At 36.8% G+C, this 14612-nt stretch overlaps 1 protein-coding gene across 12 annotated transcripts in view; it reads right to left on the reverse strand.

Annotated features, from left to right (window-relative positions):
• The window catches only part of Lmo7 (LIM domain 7), a 185880-nt gene that overhangs the window by 11238 nt on the left and 160030 nt on the right, over positions 1–14612 (reverse strand). For 6 of the 12 annotated variants that reach the window (XM_074043205.1, XM_074043208.1, XM_074043207.1 and 3 more), the window contains 10 exons: positions 13066–13180; positions 11803–11964; positions 10516–10622; positions 9096–9156; positions 7421–7477; positions 5570–5595; positions 5185–5289; positions 3424–3516; positions 2688–3031; positions 1701–1766 (listed from right to left, as the gene is read on the reverse strand). In XM_074043205.1, coding sequence (XP_073899306.1) covers positions 1701–1766; positions 2688–3031; positions 3424–3516; positions 5185–5289; positions 5570–5595; positions 7421–7477; positions 9096–9156; positions 10516–10622; positions 11803–11964; positions 13066–13180 — 1136 coding nt within the window. Of the gene's footprint in view, positions 1–1700; positions 1767–2687; positions 3032–3423; positions 3517–5184; positions 5290–5569; positions 5596–7420; positions 7478–9095; positions 9157–10515; positions 10704–11802; positions 11965–13065; positions 13181–14612 lie in introns of all 12 variants that reach the window. The other 6 variants (XM_074043206.1, XM_074043210.1, XM_074043214.1 and 3 more) reach the window with 1 other exon arrangement.

The raw sequence follows: 14612 nt of genomic DNA on the forward strand, positions 1-14612 counted from the left end.
CACTGATCTAGAATAGTAATTGAACACTAACTTGGCACCTCTAACAAGTATTAAAGCACATTACATAGGCAACTTCTGAAAATGCCTATATTTAGGTCAATACACACTGAACTCATTCTCACTCTGCTGGGCACACTGAGCTTCAAAATGGTAATAATGTAGCCAGGTGTGGTGCTACATGGTTATAATCCCAACTTCTTGGGAGGCAGAGACAGGAAGAGCATGAGTCTGAGTCCAGCCTAGGCAAAGTTAATGAGACTCCATTTCAAAAACAAAATATGAACAAAAGGGTTAGGGGCATTGCACAAGTGATAGAGCCACTTGCCTAGCATGAACAAGGCCCTGAGTTCAACCCCTAGTACTGCAAAATTAAAAATTAAAAAAAGAATAATGTATAATATATATCATACAAATTCACATGCATAAATGCATACATATATTCACACAATGCAATAATCGATAATGTAATGTAACATAACTGGCAGACAGTTGCATTGTGAATAATTTTAGTTGCCTTTACAGATGCCTGGCCACACTCCTCAATGCCTCTAAGATATACTTCATCAGCACCGCCTAAACGTGTATCATATTATCCAGGATGTTTTAAGTTTCTTTTTCCCTGCATTTTAATAATTTCCCCCAGGGTAATGAGTTACATAAAGTTTTTTAAATATATAAATTTATAGCTTTATAAAAAAGAACATTTTAATGATCTATAGCTACTCAGATGTTCATTATAAAATGATTTTTATTCAAAAAAATTTATTCAGTCCATTCCTACCTAGTTATTATTTTCCTTCTCCTATTCTACTCTGAGTACTTTTTGATCATCCTGATTGACTAGTTATGTTTCCTTATATCTGAACTCTTATCTTCATTCTGACTAGTGGTTTTAACCAAACTGTCTAAAATGAAAGATCACAAACCTTTTTGCAGATGTCTTTATGTAAACATATGTGAACTTAAGCGATTGCTTACAACTTTTAAAATAAAAAATAGTATACACAGTGTGATAGTGCACATATGCAATCCCAGGACTTGGGAGGCTGAGGCAGGAGGATCACGAGTTCCAAACCACCCTCGGCTACTTAGTGAGTTCTAGACCAACCTGGTCTCAAAAAATCAAAAATAAATTTTGAAGGAAAGTTAATGGTGGATTACAAAAAAAGAAAAGAAAGACACAATTTCTCCTCTGTGTCCATTGTCCTTGCAATATGATTAGTGCCACAAAGAACTAGGGCTGTTCTCCTCACCGTGAACTTGAGCTAGTAGTAACTTAGACCTCAAGATGCCTTTTAGGCTTCCTCTCTACGTCTCTTCCCTGCCCAAACACTATATAAGATCCTAATGACTTGATGAATGCTAAAGACATAACCCAATTGCTCTCATAGCCCAGCTATCAGCTGGCCAACTCCCCAAAGCAAAGCCACTTGGTTAACTGGTAGCAGATGCATGAGCAGGCCCAGTCAACTAAAAGAACTGTCCAATTAAGCTCAGTACAAAAAGCTGACCGGCAAGATCCTGGGTTAAGTGTATGGATAACAGTTACACAGCAAACACAAAGATTAACCCAGAACTTCTTTTTGCATTCCACAAAAGACAAAGTGCTAAAATAGTTCTACAAATCATCTAGGTGAGCCCAGAAACAATCATCTGAAGCCAACTACTACCAGCCAAATAAAAGGAAGTATTCTACACACCTGTCACTGCTAACCAAACCTGAAGATTCTTCTTCTCTCTTTGGTACATCATAGGAATCAACAGGCCTAAAAGATGGGGAAAAGATAGTCAAAATATTAAACTTTAAAACCTTCCCTGGCTTTAAGACAGGGATTCCATATTAATGTTATTCTCGTTTCTTTATGAGAACGGTCTCTAGGTTAAAAACTAAACATACAGAAAAATTTCTACCAATCACTGCAGAAAATAGACCTTCTACTGCCAACAGACAATTGTTACTCATACATGATTGCATGCTCGTAACTCATTTATTCATTCCACATACTGGGTACCTTCCATGTTTTGGTCATGTTCTAGGTCTGAGCTACCATAATAAAACAAATTGTTGGCTTTATAGCACTTACATTTTACTGGGGCAGGCAGGCCAACAAACAAGTGAAGTCATAATGCAAAGCAGGCTATCAGCATATAGACAGTAAGGGTAAGGAAGAGACATACATTAAAGTCAGGTGTTCTAGAAAGTGTAAGGAGTTGACATTTAAGCAGGTATTTGATAAAATGAGTAAAGTCACACAAATATAAGAGGAAAGACTTTTCAGGCAGAGGGAACAGAAAATACAGAGGCTCAGGGGTAGAATATATTACCCACTTTCACAGAAGGAAAAGGAGGCCAGTATGGCTGGCACAATGTGACTGAGGCAAGCATTTTAAGCACTAAGAGACAGACAAAGGGGCCAACCTGGAGCTTGGACAAGGCTTCTATGCCATAGTGAAGACTTTGAATGATGTTCTAATGGGACAGAAAGCCATCTGTAGAGCTAAGTGGGAAATTCAAGTGACAGGATTGGCTTTGTGATTTAAAGGCTCCCGTGGCTGCTTGAGTTCAATCATGTAGAGCAAGGGTGGAAAGGCACAGAGACCCACGGGGTGCCTGTAACATGGGGAGTGGACACCACAAAGCCAGGTCTACTTAAATTCCCTGGCACCCTTCGGCTGTGGGAACAGACCTCTTGTACTGGTATATTTTGACCGAAGTTTCCCTCTCTTTCTCTGCCTGGTGCTTCTGCTCCTCTGCATGGTGCATCTGGGCCTCGGCCTCACGCTGCTTCCGCTCCTGCTCTTCCTGCTCCTTCAGTTTCCTCTCCTGCTCAAGAATGAGTTGTTCCTGCAGCTTCTGTCTTTGGTCCTCAGGAAGGACATCCTCTTCCTTCTGGCTCCTCTCTTCCTCTTCTGCTCGGGTTCCTTCCCCGTCAGAAGACTTGGACCCTATACTCCAGGTGGTTTCCCAAGTAGCAACTGCTGGCTCCCGGGTGGTCAGAGAAATGCTGTTTGAGTTTAGGACCATCAGCTCCTATGTGACCAGTGAAGAAAAGAAGTTCTGTCCATCTGCAGCTTTACAATTACATATGCACACACATTGTTTTAGATGAGATTAACGGTAGTAGCCCAGAATTCCAATAAAGTAAATATTAAGTTTGATTGCTTATAAAGCCACACTTGGATATAAGTTAAGAGGAAGGCTTTTTAATTAGGTTCTATTAATATAATGACTTACTGATACAATAGGAAATTTAGGAGAAATAAAACGTGAAAGCAAAGTTCTAACACCAAACCTCATTATATTTTCCAAAAAGCTACAGAGGTGGACATGTGGCTAAAATGTAGGGGAAATGAGGTGCCTTGCATCTCAGCTAGCTTTACCAGCAAGGTAAAGGGAAATAAAAAGGTACATTTCAATACTACCTCATCCAAATACTTGGAATTCTCTCTCTCGGCCTCCTGTTTAGCCCTTTGCCACTCTTCCCTCAGCTTCTCCTGCTCACGCTGGTACTTTTCCTGTGAGGAAATATGACACGTTACTTAATGTTAACTTTCCTATGAGGAAATATGACAGACACGCTACTTAATGTTAACTTTTCCCGTTAAGCAGAATCTTTCTCATTAGTACTTTCACTAGCTCTAAATGTTCACCTCAACCTTTAATGACAGTGGTTTTATTCTTACTTAACCAATCAGACTTTAGTCCCAAAAGCAGAAAAGAGGTTATATTGAACTAAAATGTGAACGTCAGAAAAGGGGAGACGCACCAAGTTAGATACAAGTCTTCCCTCTACCACAGATGTAATTTATGAACGCCTCCCACTACCGGGAAGGGAGACTGAATTACTCTGCAGTAAACCTGCGTCAGCTGCTAACAAGAACCAAGTTCTCACAGTCTATGCACCCCTTACTCCTGAGGGCACCCTCCATATGCTCTACAGTATGTATGAGGGCTAATGATTTTAGAAGAATGCCTGGAAATCTTCAAATGTGAAAGTAATTGTTTAATGAAAAATGTGCTATGTACAAAAGCATTTGTTGCTAATGAGATGTTGTTTTTGTTTTGCTTTTAAAATTTGACCTGCACTGTGGGAAGGGGACTAGGGAGTAGTGAAGAGGTCTGGTAGAGATGAATCAATGTAGGTTGTAATACACTTCTGCATGGAAACAACACAAAGAATCTCCCTATATAGCTATCTTCTTCTCAAACTAGCCAAAACACTATGCTTTTCTTTTTATCTTATATGTTTTTTTCTCCAATAAAATCAGAGAAAAAGAGGGCAGAACAGGTTCTACCTGGAGGTGGGGTATAGGGAGGAGTTGGCCAAAACAATGTATACACATGTAAGTAAATATAAAAATGATAATATAACATTTAAAGAACTTAGAAATAAAATAAAATAAAATAAAATTTGACCTGTATGGTGGTACATGTCTATAATCCCAGCTACTTGGGAGACAAAGAATGAAGGATTATGGTCTGAGGCCAGCTGGGCAAAGTTAATTTGAGAGACCCTATCTCAACTAAAACCAAAAAGATTAGAGTAACATATATATTACTCTATTTTATATATATATATATATATATATATATATATATACATGGAAGTGTCACAATGAAACACGTGTATACCTATCTTACATAAAAATGTCTTTTTCAAAAAATCAGAGAACAGGGAGGTAAAACAGTTTCTGTCTGGGGATTGGTACCTGTAGGAAGGGGGAGGATATTAAGAAAGAGTATAGGAGGGTGAACGTGGTGAGGAAATATTACGTACTCATGTATGAAAACGAAAAAATGAGACCTGTTAAAACTATTCCAGGAATTGGGGGTGGAGTAGAGATAAAAGGACAATGATGGAATGGGTGAATTCAACTATGATATATTGTGAGAACTTTTGTAAATGTCACAATGTATCCCCAATAATAGGAGAAAAAATAAACATATTCACAAATTTTTTAAAAATAAAAGCAAAAGCAAAAAATAAATGAAAGCAAAGACATTGCGGGGCATGGCTCAAGTGGTAGTATGGTTACCTTCGAAACACAAGACTCTGAGTTCATTCCCCAGTACCACAAATAAATAAATAAATAAAATTTGTTCTCAATGTTGGTTGACATGGGCCAGAGAAGAGCCATGAAAACTGAGTCTACTTCCTATTCACCCAGGCCATCTGGTGCTACCTGCAGTAGGCGGTCCTGTTCCTTCTGCCACCTTTCCTGCCGCTTTCGCTCCTCCTCCTGATCCCACGCCCAGCGACTCGGGGCACTGAGGGTTGGAACTGGAAGCTAACAGTTGTCCGACAAGAGGTGCAAACAAAGAGCAACATAACTTCATTAAATCATCTACCAAACCACTTTCACACACATCAATTATTCACAATGCTTCACTTAAATTGCACTAGGGAAGATGTGGCTTTATGTTTCAAAGTCAAACTTTTCAACTTGGAAGTATTATCACCTGATCAACCCTTAAAAATAAGGCAAGCAAATTTCACACTTTCACTAGTTCAGTCCTGCCATGTCCCACCCCCCCAATTTATTTCCAACTCAAAAGAACGCTACTTACATCAGGAGTCACAGAATCAGAGCTTCCTGTATTCCAGCACAGGGGCAAGGAGGAAAGAAAGATATAACATAAGTCTTTCCAGTTCTACATAATAATTCCTTCAGAAAGTTATATCACTAGCTATCTCTAAACCAGTATACTAAGTGTCATCGATTTTTTTTTTTTGGCAATGGTCAGCAAATCCTTTTCTCCCTTCTGTTCCATCTATACTCATCTTCCAAACTCAAAAGGAGTAACAAAAAGGTAAACGATGGGTGCAAAGGATACCCCCTAAAAACTCTAGGAACTGGATGGAGCTGAATCAATGGGTACTAACAAAGAGGTTTCCAGGTTTTGTTACCAAACTGGGCAGTCAGGATCTCATAGTTTGGCTTAATAAGGGGGAAAAAAACTCAAATATTATAATACCTACCAAACCCAATTATTTACTTCCAACTATTCAATTATAATGTGACAACTGCAAGTCACATTTTTCAGGTCTTCTTGCTAATGAGCTACTTTTAATATATAATCCATCACAACAAACATTTTCAAGAAAACTTTTCCTTTCACATTCAAGATTCTTGAGTAAACTTGCAGGAATAACCATTCCTTTAATCCTTGAGGGCTTATAGAGCTGTGTGTCTATAGTACAAGGATTATTAAAAAAACAAAAAAGTAACATTTCAGAAAATACACATTCAGTATTTAAAATTTTTTCCTGAAACCTCAGGTAGCAAATAAATTATCCACACATATTTTAAGAAAACTGCTTTAGGATTTAGAAAAACTATTCTTCTCTAAAACAGCTTGTTGGTGAAAAGTGAAAAAAATTAGAATACAGGAAGAAAATGAATTACTTTGTTTGAGCCAATTTGAGTTAGGAATATAATACCATTTCAATTAAATAGACACAGAAAAGCAGGAGTTTAATAAAAAAAAATGAATTGAAAACATTAAAGATACTGACACAAATAGACATGCATAGCTGGTAAGCTAACCCTAGTCAAAAAAGAGACCTTACTCCATCCACCTTAGGAAGAATACTAGGTAATTAACACAAAAGACAAAACCTAGTATCATATTATAAACTTATAAATGTTTCATTAATCTTAAAAGAAACAGTAACATTTTAGACAGCAATAGTTCAATCTCTTCTGACCATTGCATCTAAAATGTTAGATATAACTTTTAAGTTCTTCATAGCAAAACAAAGTGGAACATTCAGGGAAAAAGCATTAGGCAAATGTGAAATGGAGAAAACACCACATGCATTACACATCGTGAGTCAGCCCTGCCCAACTACACCAACATGGATGATTTCAAAATGTGCCTGTGCTCAGATGCAACCAAAATTCACTCTGAATTTACTTTAAAGTCAACAGTCATATCTATATACCAATGCCACCATTCCAATAGTAGCGAGTAACTCTGTTCTTTAAGAGCGTCTTCCATAATCAAAAACAGGTCTGTTTTTAAGAGTTGGCCAATTGTATGTTGGTGTAATCTAATATTATACAATTTGTAGGAAGCAGTAAGGCTTAAATGAAATTCCTCATTTCTTACTGTTACTCAGTGTAAAGACATTTGTGTTTAACAGCATTTCAGTGTTTTGTTTTTTCACAAAGTTAAGAGAAAACACCTTTAGAGCTATACAAAGGACACGCAGAGACCCATTACCACAGAGGTAGACCCATGAACTGTAAGAAAAGCCTGCCGATCCTAGGGAAAGAACGGAAATGGGTTATGTTGTTTGGTCATAACGACAGCCAAATTGAAGATGCTCAGTGCCCAGTACTACAGACCACGAGGAAGAGTGAAGAGTGAGAACAAGTCCATGAAAGTCAATGAATGGTTAGCTTTGTGGTTTACCTTGTTCAAAAAATTGTGATCGCCTTTTTAAGTTTTTCAAAGAAATGGGTTCAGATGCTAGTTGAAAAATAAAAAACAAACAAATAAACACCATATCATTCATTTTAATTTTTCACCACTGGCAAATTAAATGATACTTGAGATACCTTTTCAATCTGTGACAATATTTTTGTAGATGATAGATTATTTCTGACATACTGACAAACATTTTAGTAGCCTATGCTACATTCAAATTTTCAAATTAGCAAAATTAGTAAATTTTAGTAGATAGCATCATCCTTTCACAGCTATGAAAGCCATGCCAATCCTGCTAGAGCAGAGTTTTAAGGAAATAGAAATTAACACTTTTTTGCTGAGGTTAATCAATCCAAAATTATCTCTACCAAAGAGTTTTCACAACACTGATGAATAGAAACTGAAAAGCATTGGGGAGGAGGGGAACACAAAATAACTGATACTTTTAAAAAAGATCAGAAAAAGATGCTAAAATTAAGATATTTCTCAAACTGTAATAGTTTTCCATAGTTCTCAAGATCTTAGCGCTACTAATTTAGGTCAACAAATCAGAGTCCAATCAAAAAGAAAACACAGGAAACACTGACTTCTCCCACAAGACTTTGGTGTAAGATGTAAATGTGATTCTTACTTGATACTGGTTGCTGCTTGCAAATCTAGATAAAACCTCCAAATCACAGAGCCTGTGTACAGACAGCCCCCAAATCACTAAAGACTTAGGTATCTGGTCATCTGGCTTTGCCTAGGCCACTGGCAGGACAGGATCCAGATAGCTTGGATTTGGTGTCATGAAGAAAAACAAGCAATGCTGCTTTAAAAACCTTTCTGATGTAAAGAATGCAACTTTAAAAAATTAAACTATAATCACATCAACTATAAGAAATGAAATAAAAAGATAAATAATCAATGTAGGAAGGGAAACTTATAAACTTAGATTGGCTTTGACGTGAGTATTACGAACAGGCAAACTCGGTTTCAAGGTCACCAAAGCACTGTGCACACCTAGCCCTGTTTTGGCAGCCTAGTTTCATGGTAAAGGCAGCCTCATTTTCTTCGAGTGTCTTTCCTACCTAATGTAGACCACACCGATCCTTCTTATTTATTTTCTATGCCTAAGGGACAGCACACAGTGTGCAGTGGCTAAATTATGTCTAGATGGGCAGAGGAAGGAAGAAAGAGAACTTTGGTGTTTCCCTACTTTCACTTCTTTTTCATCACAAATGAGGATAACTGCTAACAACCATTATTGCCAGGTATTCTCTGCTAAGATTAGCTGCTTCACTCTCGCCCCTTTCAAAACAATAAAGGGGAAAAGGAAACTTCATTCATCATCTCGTATTTAATGAAGATTCCCTTTGCCAGCACACCATAGCCAGAAAGCTGCCAGCCTCAGGGAAACTTGTTCTTCTTATTTGGCTTAGGCACATGGGCCCCCGAAACTCCGAGGCATGCTGCCAGAGTTTTGTTTGCAGTTTTGAACTGTTCAACACTGGAGCTGAATGCCCTCCCACCTGGCTGCAATTGGATCACATGCTAACCTTTTATCTCAACTTGCAGTGGAGCGGTATTTCTTTCACTCACAGATATTCATGCTTATAGAAGAACTTGAGAACTATGATTTCTCCTATAAACCAATGGAAGTAATGATGTTGATATTTACCTTTTGATTCCAAAGTGTTGCTTTCATCGTGAATCCCATTCATTTCTTTTGATTCAACATACTGCAAAGGGCAAAAGTACTAATTAACATGATCTCAAATTGGACTTTGGGTTTAAATAATGTATTTCTCATTAGTGAAAATACCTTTTAACAAGATGGGATTTTGGGGATATCAGTCTATTTCTTATAGCTTTTTACAAGTAGTACAAACAAATTTTTTCATTATTTCCAATACTTGTGAAAGGATTTAGCTACAAGCAAGGATGGACTTATGTTTAATTAGTCATTAATATGCTAAGAAACATGATGGGCAAAATAATCTTTAATCTATTTGGCTTGTATTTATGAGTAATGAAACAATCATAAGATTAAGATTTAAATCTTTCCTATAAAATGTAGCAAGAACTCCTTATTAAATGAAATTGTATTTAGTTAAATTTGATACTCATGATAGTATACATCTGTAATCCCAGCACTTGGGAAGCTGGGACAGTTAAGTTCACAAAATCAAGGCCAGCCTGAGCTACATAGTTAGATTTGACCTCAAAAAAAAAAAAAAAAGAAAGAAAAGAAAAACCACTACCACCAAGGGCCAGGCACCAGTGGCTCACACCTGTAATCCTACCTATTCAGGAGGCAGAGATCAGAAGGATAAAGGTTCAAAGCCAGTGAGGGCAAATAGTCTGTGATACCCTATCTTGAAAATACCCAACACCAAAAAGGGTTGGCAGAATGGCTCAAGTAGTAGAGTGTCTGCCTAGCATGCACAAAGCCCTGGGTTTGATTCCCAGCATTACAAAGAAAACTTAAAAAACAACAAAAGTTTAAATTAAAACAACAATTCATATTATAAATACAAAATACATGTTTTCAAAGTCTATAAGAAAAAATATTTCTTTGACACTTAGAAAAATTTCTGCACTATAATTTTTAATCAATTAATGAAACTGATTATCTTAATCACACATCTAAGTCCACCTATTAAGTTCACCCACACAAGAGGTAAAATTCTTCATGAAGTTTCATATTGCATACAATCACTACATTTTGCCAATAAAGACTAAAGAATGCATAGAGAAGTTATAGTGTATAATTTTACATAATTGCTACTTCACATTCACAAAGATCTGAGAGATGGCTGTAATGACGAAAGACTGGTGAGAAATACCTGCAAAACAACACTATGGGATCTTTTGATGTTACCATAATGTACCTCACTAATCATACACTATTGATGAGTAATGCTTTATGGTTTTCAAAAATGCATTTTACTCTCTACTATACATCACTTTATTTAATTATTTAAGTTGTTTTTAAAGTAGCATCAAAACTGTTCAAGCAAAATAAATTCTGTTCCCCACATACAATCTCCACAGTCTCTCTACTCTGTACAAGTACTACCACTTCTCAAAATACTTACAGGACTCCGAAGACTTTCGGAGAAATCAGTTGTTATTGATAGATTTAAAGACTTGTCCGAGTTGTAAATTCCAGAGGTTGTATCAATCCACTTTGTTTCAGGTGAACCTATAATTTTGGTAGCCATACTGGTGAGATTGAGGGTTTTATGCCGTATAAATGGCAGGGAAGGTTGGTCTTTGCCCCAGTCTGATTGGCACATGAAGATCAAGTAATGAGTACATATAAATAGTGAAGTGGAAAGAATAAAGTTACTGAATGTACAGATACAAAGCACACACATATAAACAAACAAATCAAGTAGAGTGTGAAAGAGATGAAAAGTTTAGGGCTTTTATCAACAGACCACCTTCCCAAAACACAAAGGTTAAATCATGTTAGTAATAAAAGAACAAGCAAATTTGCTGAATCTTTCCTTCAATCAGGAATATATTCTAACATCATAAATTGGTAGGTCTGATCCTAGCTACTTGGGAGGCAAAGATCAGGAGTATATTAGTTAGAGGTCATCCCAGGCAAAAAAAGTTCATGAGACCTCATCTCAACCAATAAAAGCTAGGTATAGTGGTGTGCTCCTGTCATCCCAGCTATGTAGGAACATAAATAGGAGGATCACGGTTCAGGTCAGCCTGGGCATAAATATAAAGGCTCTATTTGAAAAATAGTTAAAGCAAAAAGGGTTGGGGATATGGCTCAAGTGGTAAAGAACCAATCTAGAAAGGACAAGACCCTGAGTTCAAACTCCATTACTGAAAAAATAAATAAAAATAAATACATAAATTAGTAAATTGGTAGGCATGGAGAGGCTTAATTCCTTTCCCCATCTAACCACAGCTTGTAACTGAAAAAATACAATAAAGGAAAATGAGTACTTCTTTGAGTTCTTTGAGAACAAGCAATATGACTACGTCCTACCATGCTCTCTTATATCAGAAGTGCTGTGGTGCCACAGAAAAAGTGAAATCATAGTGTATTTCTCAGTCAACATCATAAATGACTCCTGAATGCAAATATATTTGCATTTAATTGATATCTGCATTCAGTCAGATCTGTACATTAATCAGTCAAATAATGTAGAAGTCAGTAAATTTGCTAGTGAAGAATTTTCAGACAGAATATCCAACGTACTCTTCAAGATTTGTCCCAACAGACTAACAAAATGCATTTAAGCCCAAACATGAGTAAAAAAGAAAGACTAAAAGGTTATTAAAGCAAATTGTTATGAATAACTTGCCAAAGACCAGTTTCCCAATTTAGAAAGCCAGACACAGCGGACAAACTTGCTCACCAGACTTTCCATAGCGCCTGATATCCATCACTAGGTTTCCAGTTTCTTGAGCGTGAGCCATGGTTTCCTCCCACTCTTTTGTATCCTTATATGCAAACTTGGTGTTGTTAATAGCAATAATTTCATCATCCACCTGTAGCTGAGAAAGACCTGCTGGGCCACCTAAACAAGATAAATTTAAAAAGCAAATGAAAAAATAACCCTACATGGTCTGCTACTCACTGCTTCTCTAAATTAAGGAAAATGACTTCCCAATCTCAACAACTTCTCATTGTTTTCAGTAGATGAGAAACATTAATTTTTTTTAAAGTTATCATATATTTGAGGGCCTATGAAACACCAAAGACATTTTGTAGTCATTCAAAGGCATCTTCATTAATATTGAAAGGAGAAATTATAAACTCACCCGTTCAATACAATTTCTTTATTAGCCTCTTAAGAACAAAGAAACATTTTTTAATTAAAAAATGTGATGTACTGCACTTTAATTGAGCTTTCATATGTACTCTGGAAGGCAGTCATGTAAAAATGCATAAAATTCCTACTATAACTAAAGTACCATAATCTAACTGATGCCATCTTAAAATTTATAATAACCAATGCTAACATGCAGTTTTATACAGCTAAAATATGTAAATGAGGAGGACTTTTTTCAAGAAGAGCTCATTTTAATTTCTAGTCCTTGTAGTAATATTTTGCAGCATTTCTGGGCTTCACTTGGTATAACCCTTGGTGGAGGAGGGGCAATAATTTTTCAAAAGTCCCAAACCATCCTGAAGATGCCACAAGCAACAGATACATTAGGATAACATAGCTCAGTGTTACAGCACTTGCCTAGCATGCACAAAGTTCTGGGGGAGGGAGGGTGGATCCCTAGTGCTGTAAAATAAATAAATGAAAACCAACAGAAAATTCCTACCACAATGATTTATTATGCAGCATGTGTGTATCTACAACAAAACACAGCTGACAGGTGAAATTTCACTCTGAATCTTCCAATTAAGTACTATTTTGTTAGCCTTTCCAAAATTAAGCTTAAAATTTTGACAGATTCTGTAAAGTCACAAAATGAAGACTTCAAAACAAAAATTAATTAGGCAAAGAGAATAAACAATATGCAATTTGTAACCCCAACAGAAAGTCTCAGGGAAGAAAATGCATCCTTTATAGGTTTTCTCTTCCTATATCAAATAAATTAATTTCTCCCCAAGTGTAGGATAACAAAGGAGAAGAGAGCTCAGTAGAGTTAAATCTGTGATTTACCTGCTTCAACAGATGCTACGAAGATCCCAGAAAAATCCCATTTTACTGTAAACCCAAAGTCAAGACTGTTCCCAGGCGCCTGGTTTATGCTGATTCTCATATCACTGAACTGATCCTGAAAAGAAAACATGAAACGCTGGTATCAGGTGTCCCTGGCACCCACAGAGAGGAAAGTCTATCCATGAAAGATGGGAAGCTGCACACAAGCTACCTCTGAACTATTTTATGATGAACCAGAAGTTTCATTCTTTCTTCCTTAGACTTGATAAAAATTTTTATTTGTATAAGTATCACCAAATTTATTACTTTTTCTGCTAAAATATGGGCAAATCTGTTGTCAGTGAATGTTTTCTTCATATTAATACTACAAATCAGTTGGCTGTTGATCGTCAGGCTTTTGATCACCATACAATAAAGTCTAAATGTACACATATTTATCCATTGCCCAAGAATGAAGTACAGTGATTTACATCTTTTATTTTTAAAATGACATCCAACTTTTTAAAAAAATCCCTCCAATATCAAACATATTTAGCTGAGTAACTCAAGTGGCTTTACACGAGTGGCTCAAAGACACAAAATTCAGCCACCAGTAGCATCCATCCAAGATTAGTACCACACACCCTAGTGGCTATCTCAAATTTGACAAGGCATTTTTGCTGGCCCAAACACCACATAAGAATATGCTGATAAGGGTGTTGCTGCTACACATACTGCAAAACACAGAACTACGTCACCCATGAGAAACTACACCTCAGATGCCGAGGACTGCCCATGAGACACCCTGAGTTACACACAGACCATGACTTTCGTGAAGTAACGTCAGCCCACAAAGTCCAACAACAGCTACCTCCTGGGCAAAAGGTAGAATTCTATCTCTCTCTCTACCACCGTACTACACAAAAGCAAATTCTAAATTTCCCAGGACTTTCTTAAATCATCTTCTAACCCAAATTTCAGGTTTAAGGTTTCATCTTTGTGAAACCTTTCTTTCATAATTACATATTGGTTTATTTTACATAACAGAAACAGATCTTAATACAATGTGTTTACCAGAGTAGTCTTTTTAGCTCCTTGCTTCATAATCAGAAAGGACTTAGTAGACCCACCTACCAAGAAAATTCTTCCCAAAGCCCCTTTACTTTCCAAAAGATAGGTTACTGATAATTTGGCAATTAAACTCAAACCTAGGGCCAACTGGGCAAGTAGTAAAGTTCTTTGCCTACACTTTTCTACCTATAAAAGAAGTTTAAGATCCAAGTGATGATATTCTGAGAAAGCTGGATGGAAGAATCAGAGGAAAAGCAAGGAAGGCCCTGAATAAAGGACCAAGAACTTGCTATGCTACCTGGACACAAAAGCATATAACACTGTCCACTCATTTGTTCAACACGCATTTATTCTGTGTTGATTCTGTGTAGGACACAGTACTTAGCACCTTGGAAAGTAAAGAATCATGCATGATCCTATTCTCAGGAAGTAAATACTGACTCTTCAACGGTGGCCATGGATTTTTTTTTTTTTTAAAGAAAAAACTTTTAGTTACT

The sequence above is a fragment of the Castor canadensis genome, chromosome 10, assembly GCF_047511655.1.
Source record: "Castor canadensis chromosome 10, mCasCan1.hap1v2, whole genome shotgun sequence".
Classification (NCBI taxonomy): domain Eukaryota; kingdom Metazoa; phylum Chordata; class Mammalia; order Rodentia; family Castoridae; genus Castor; species Castor canadensis.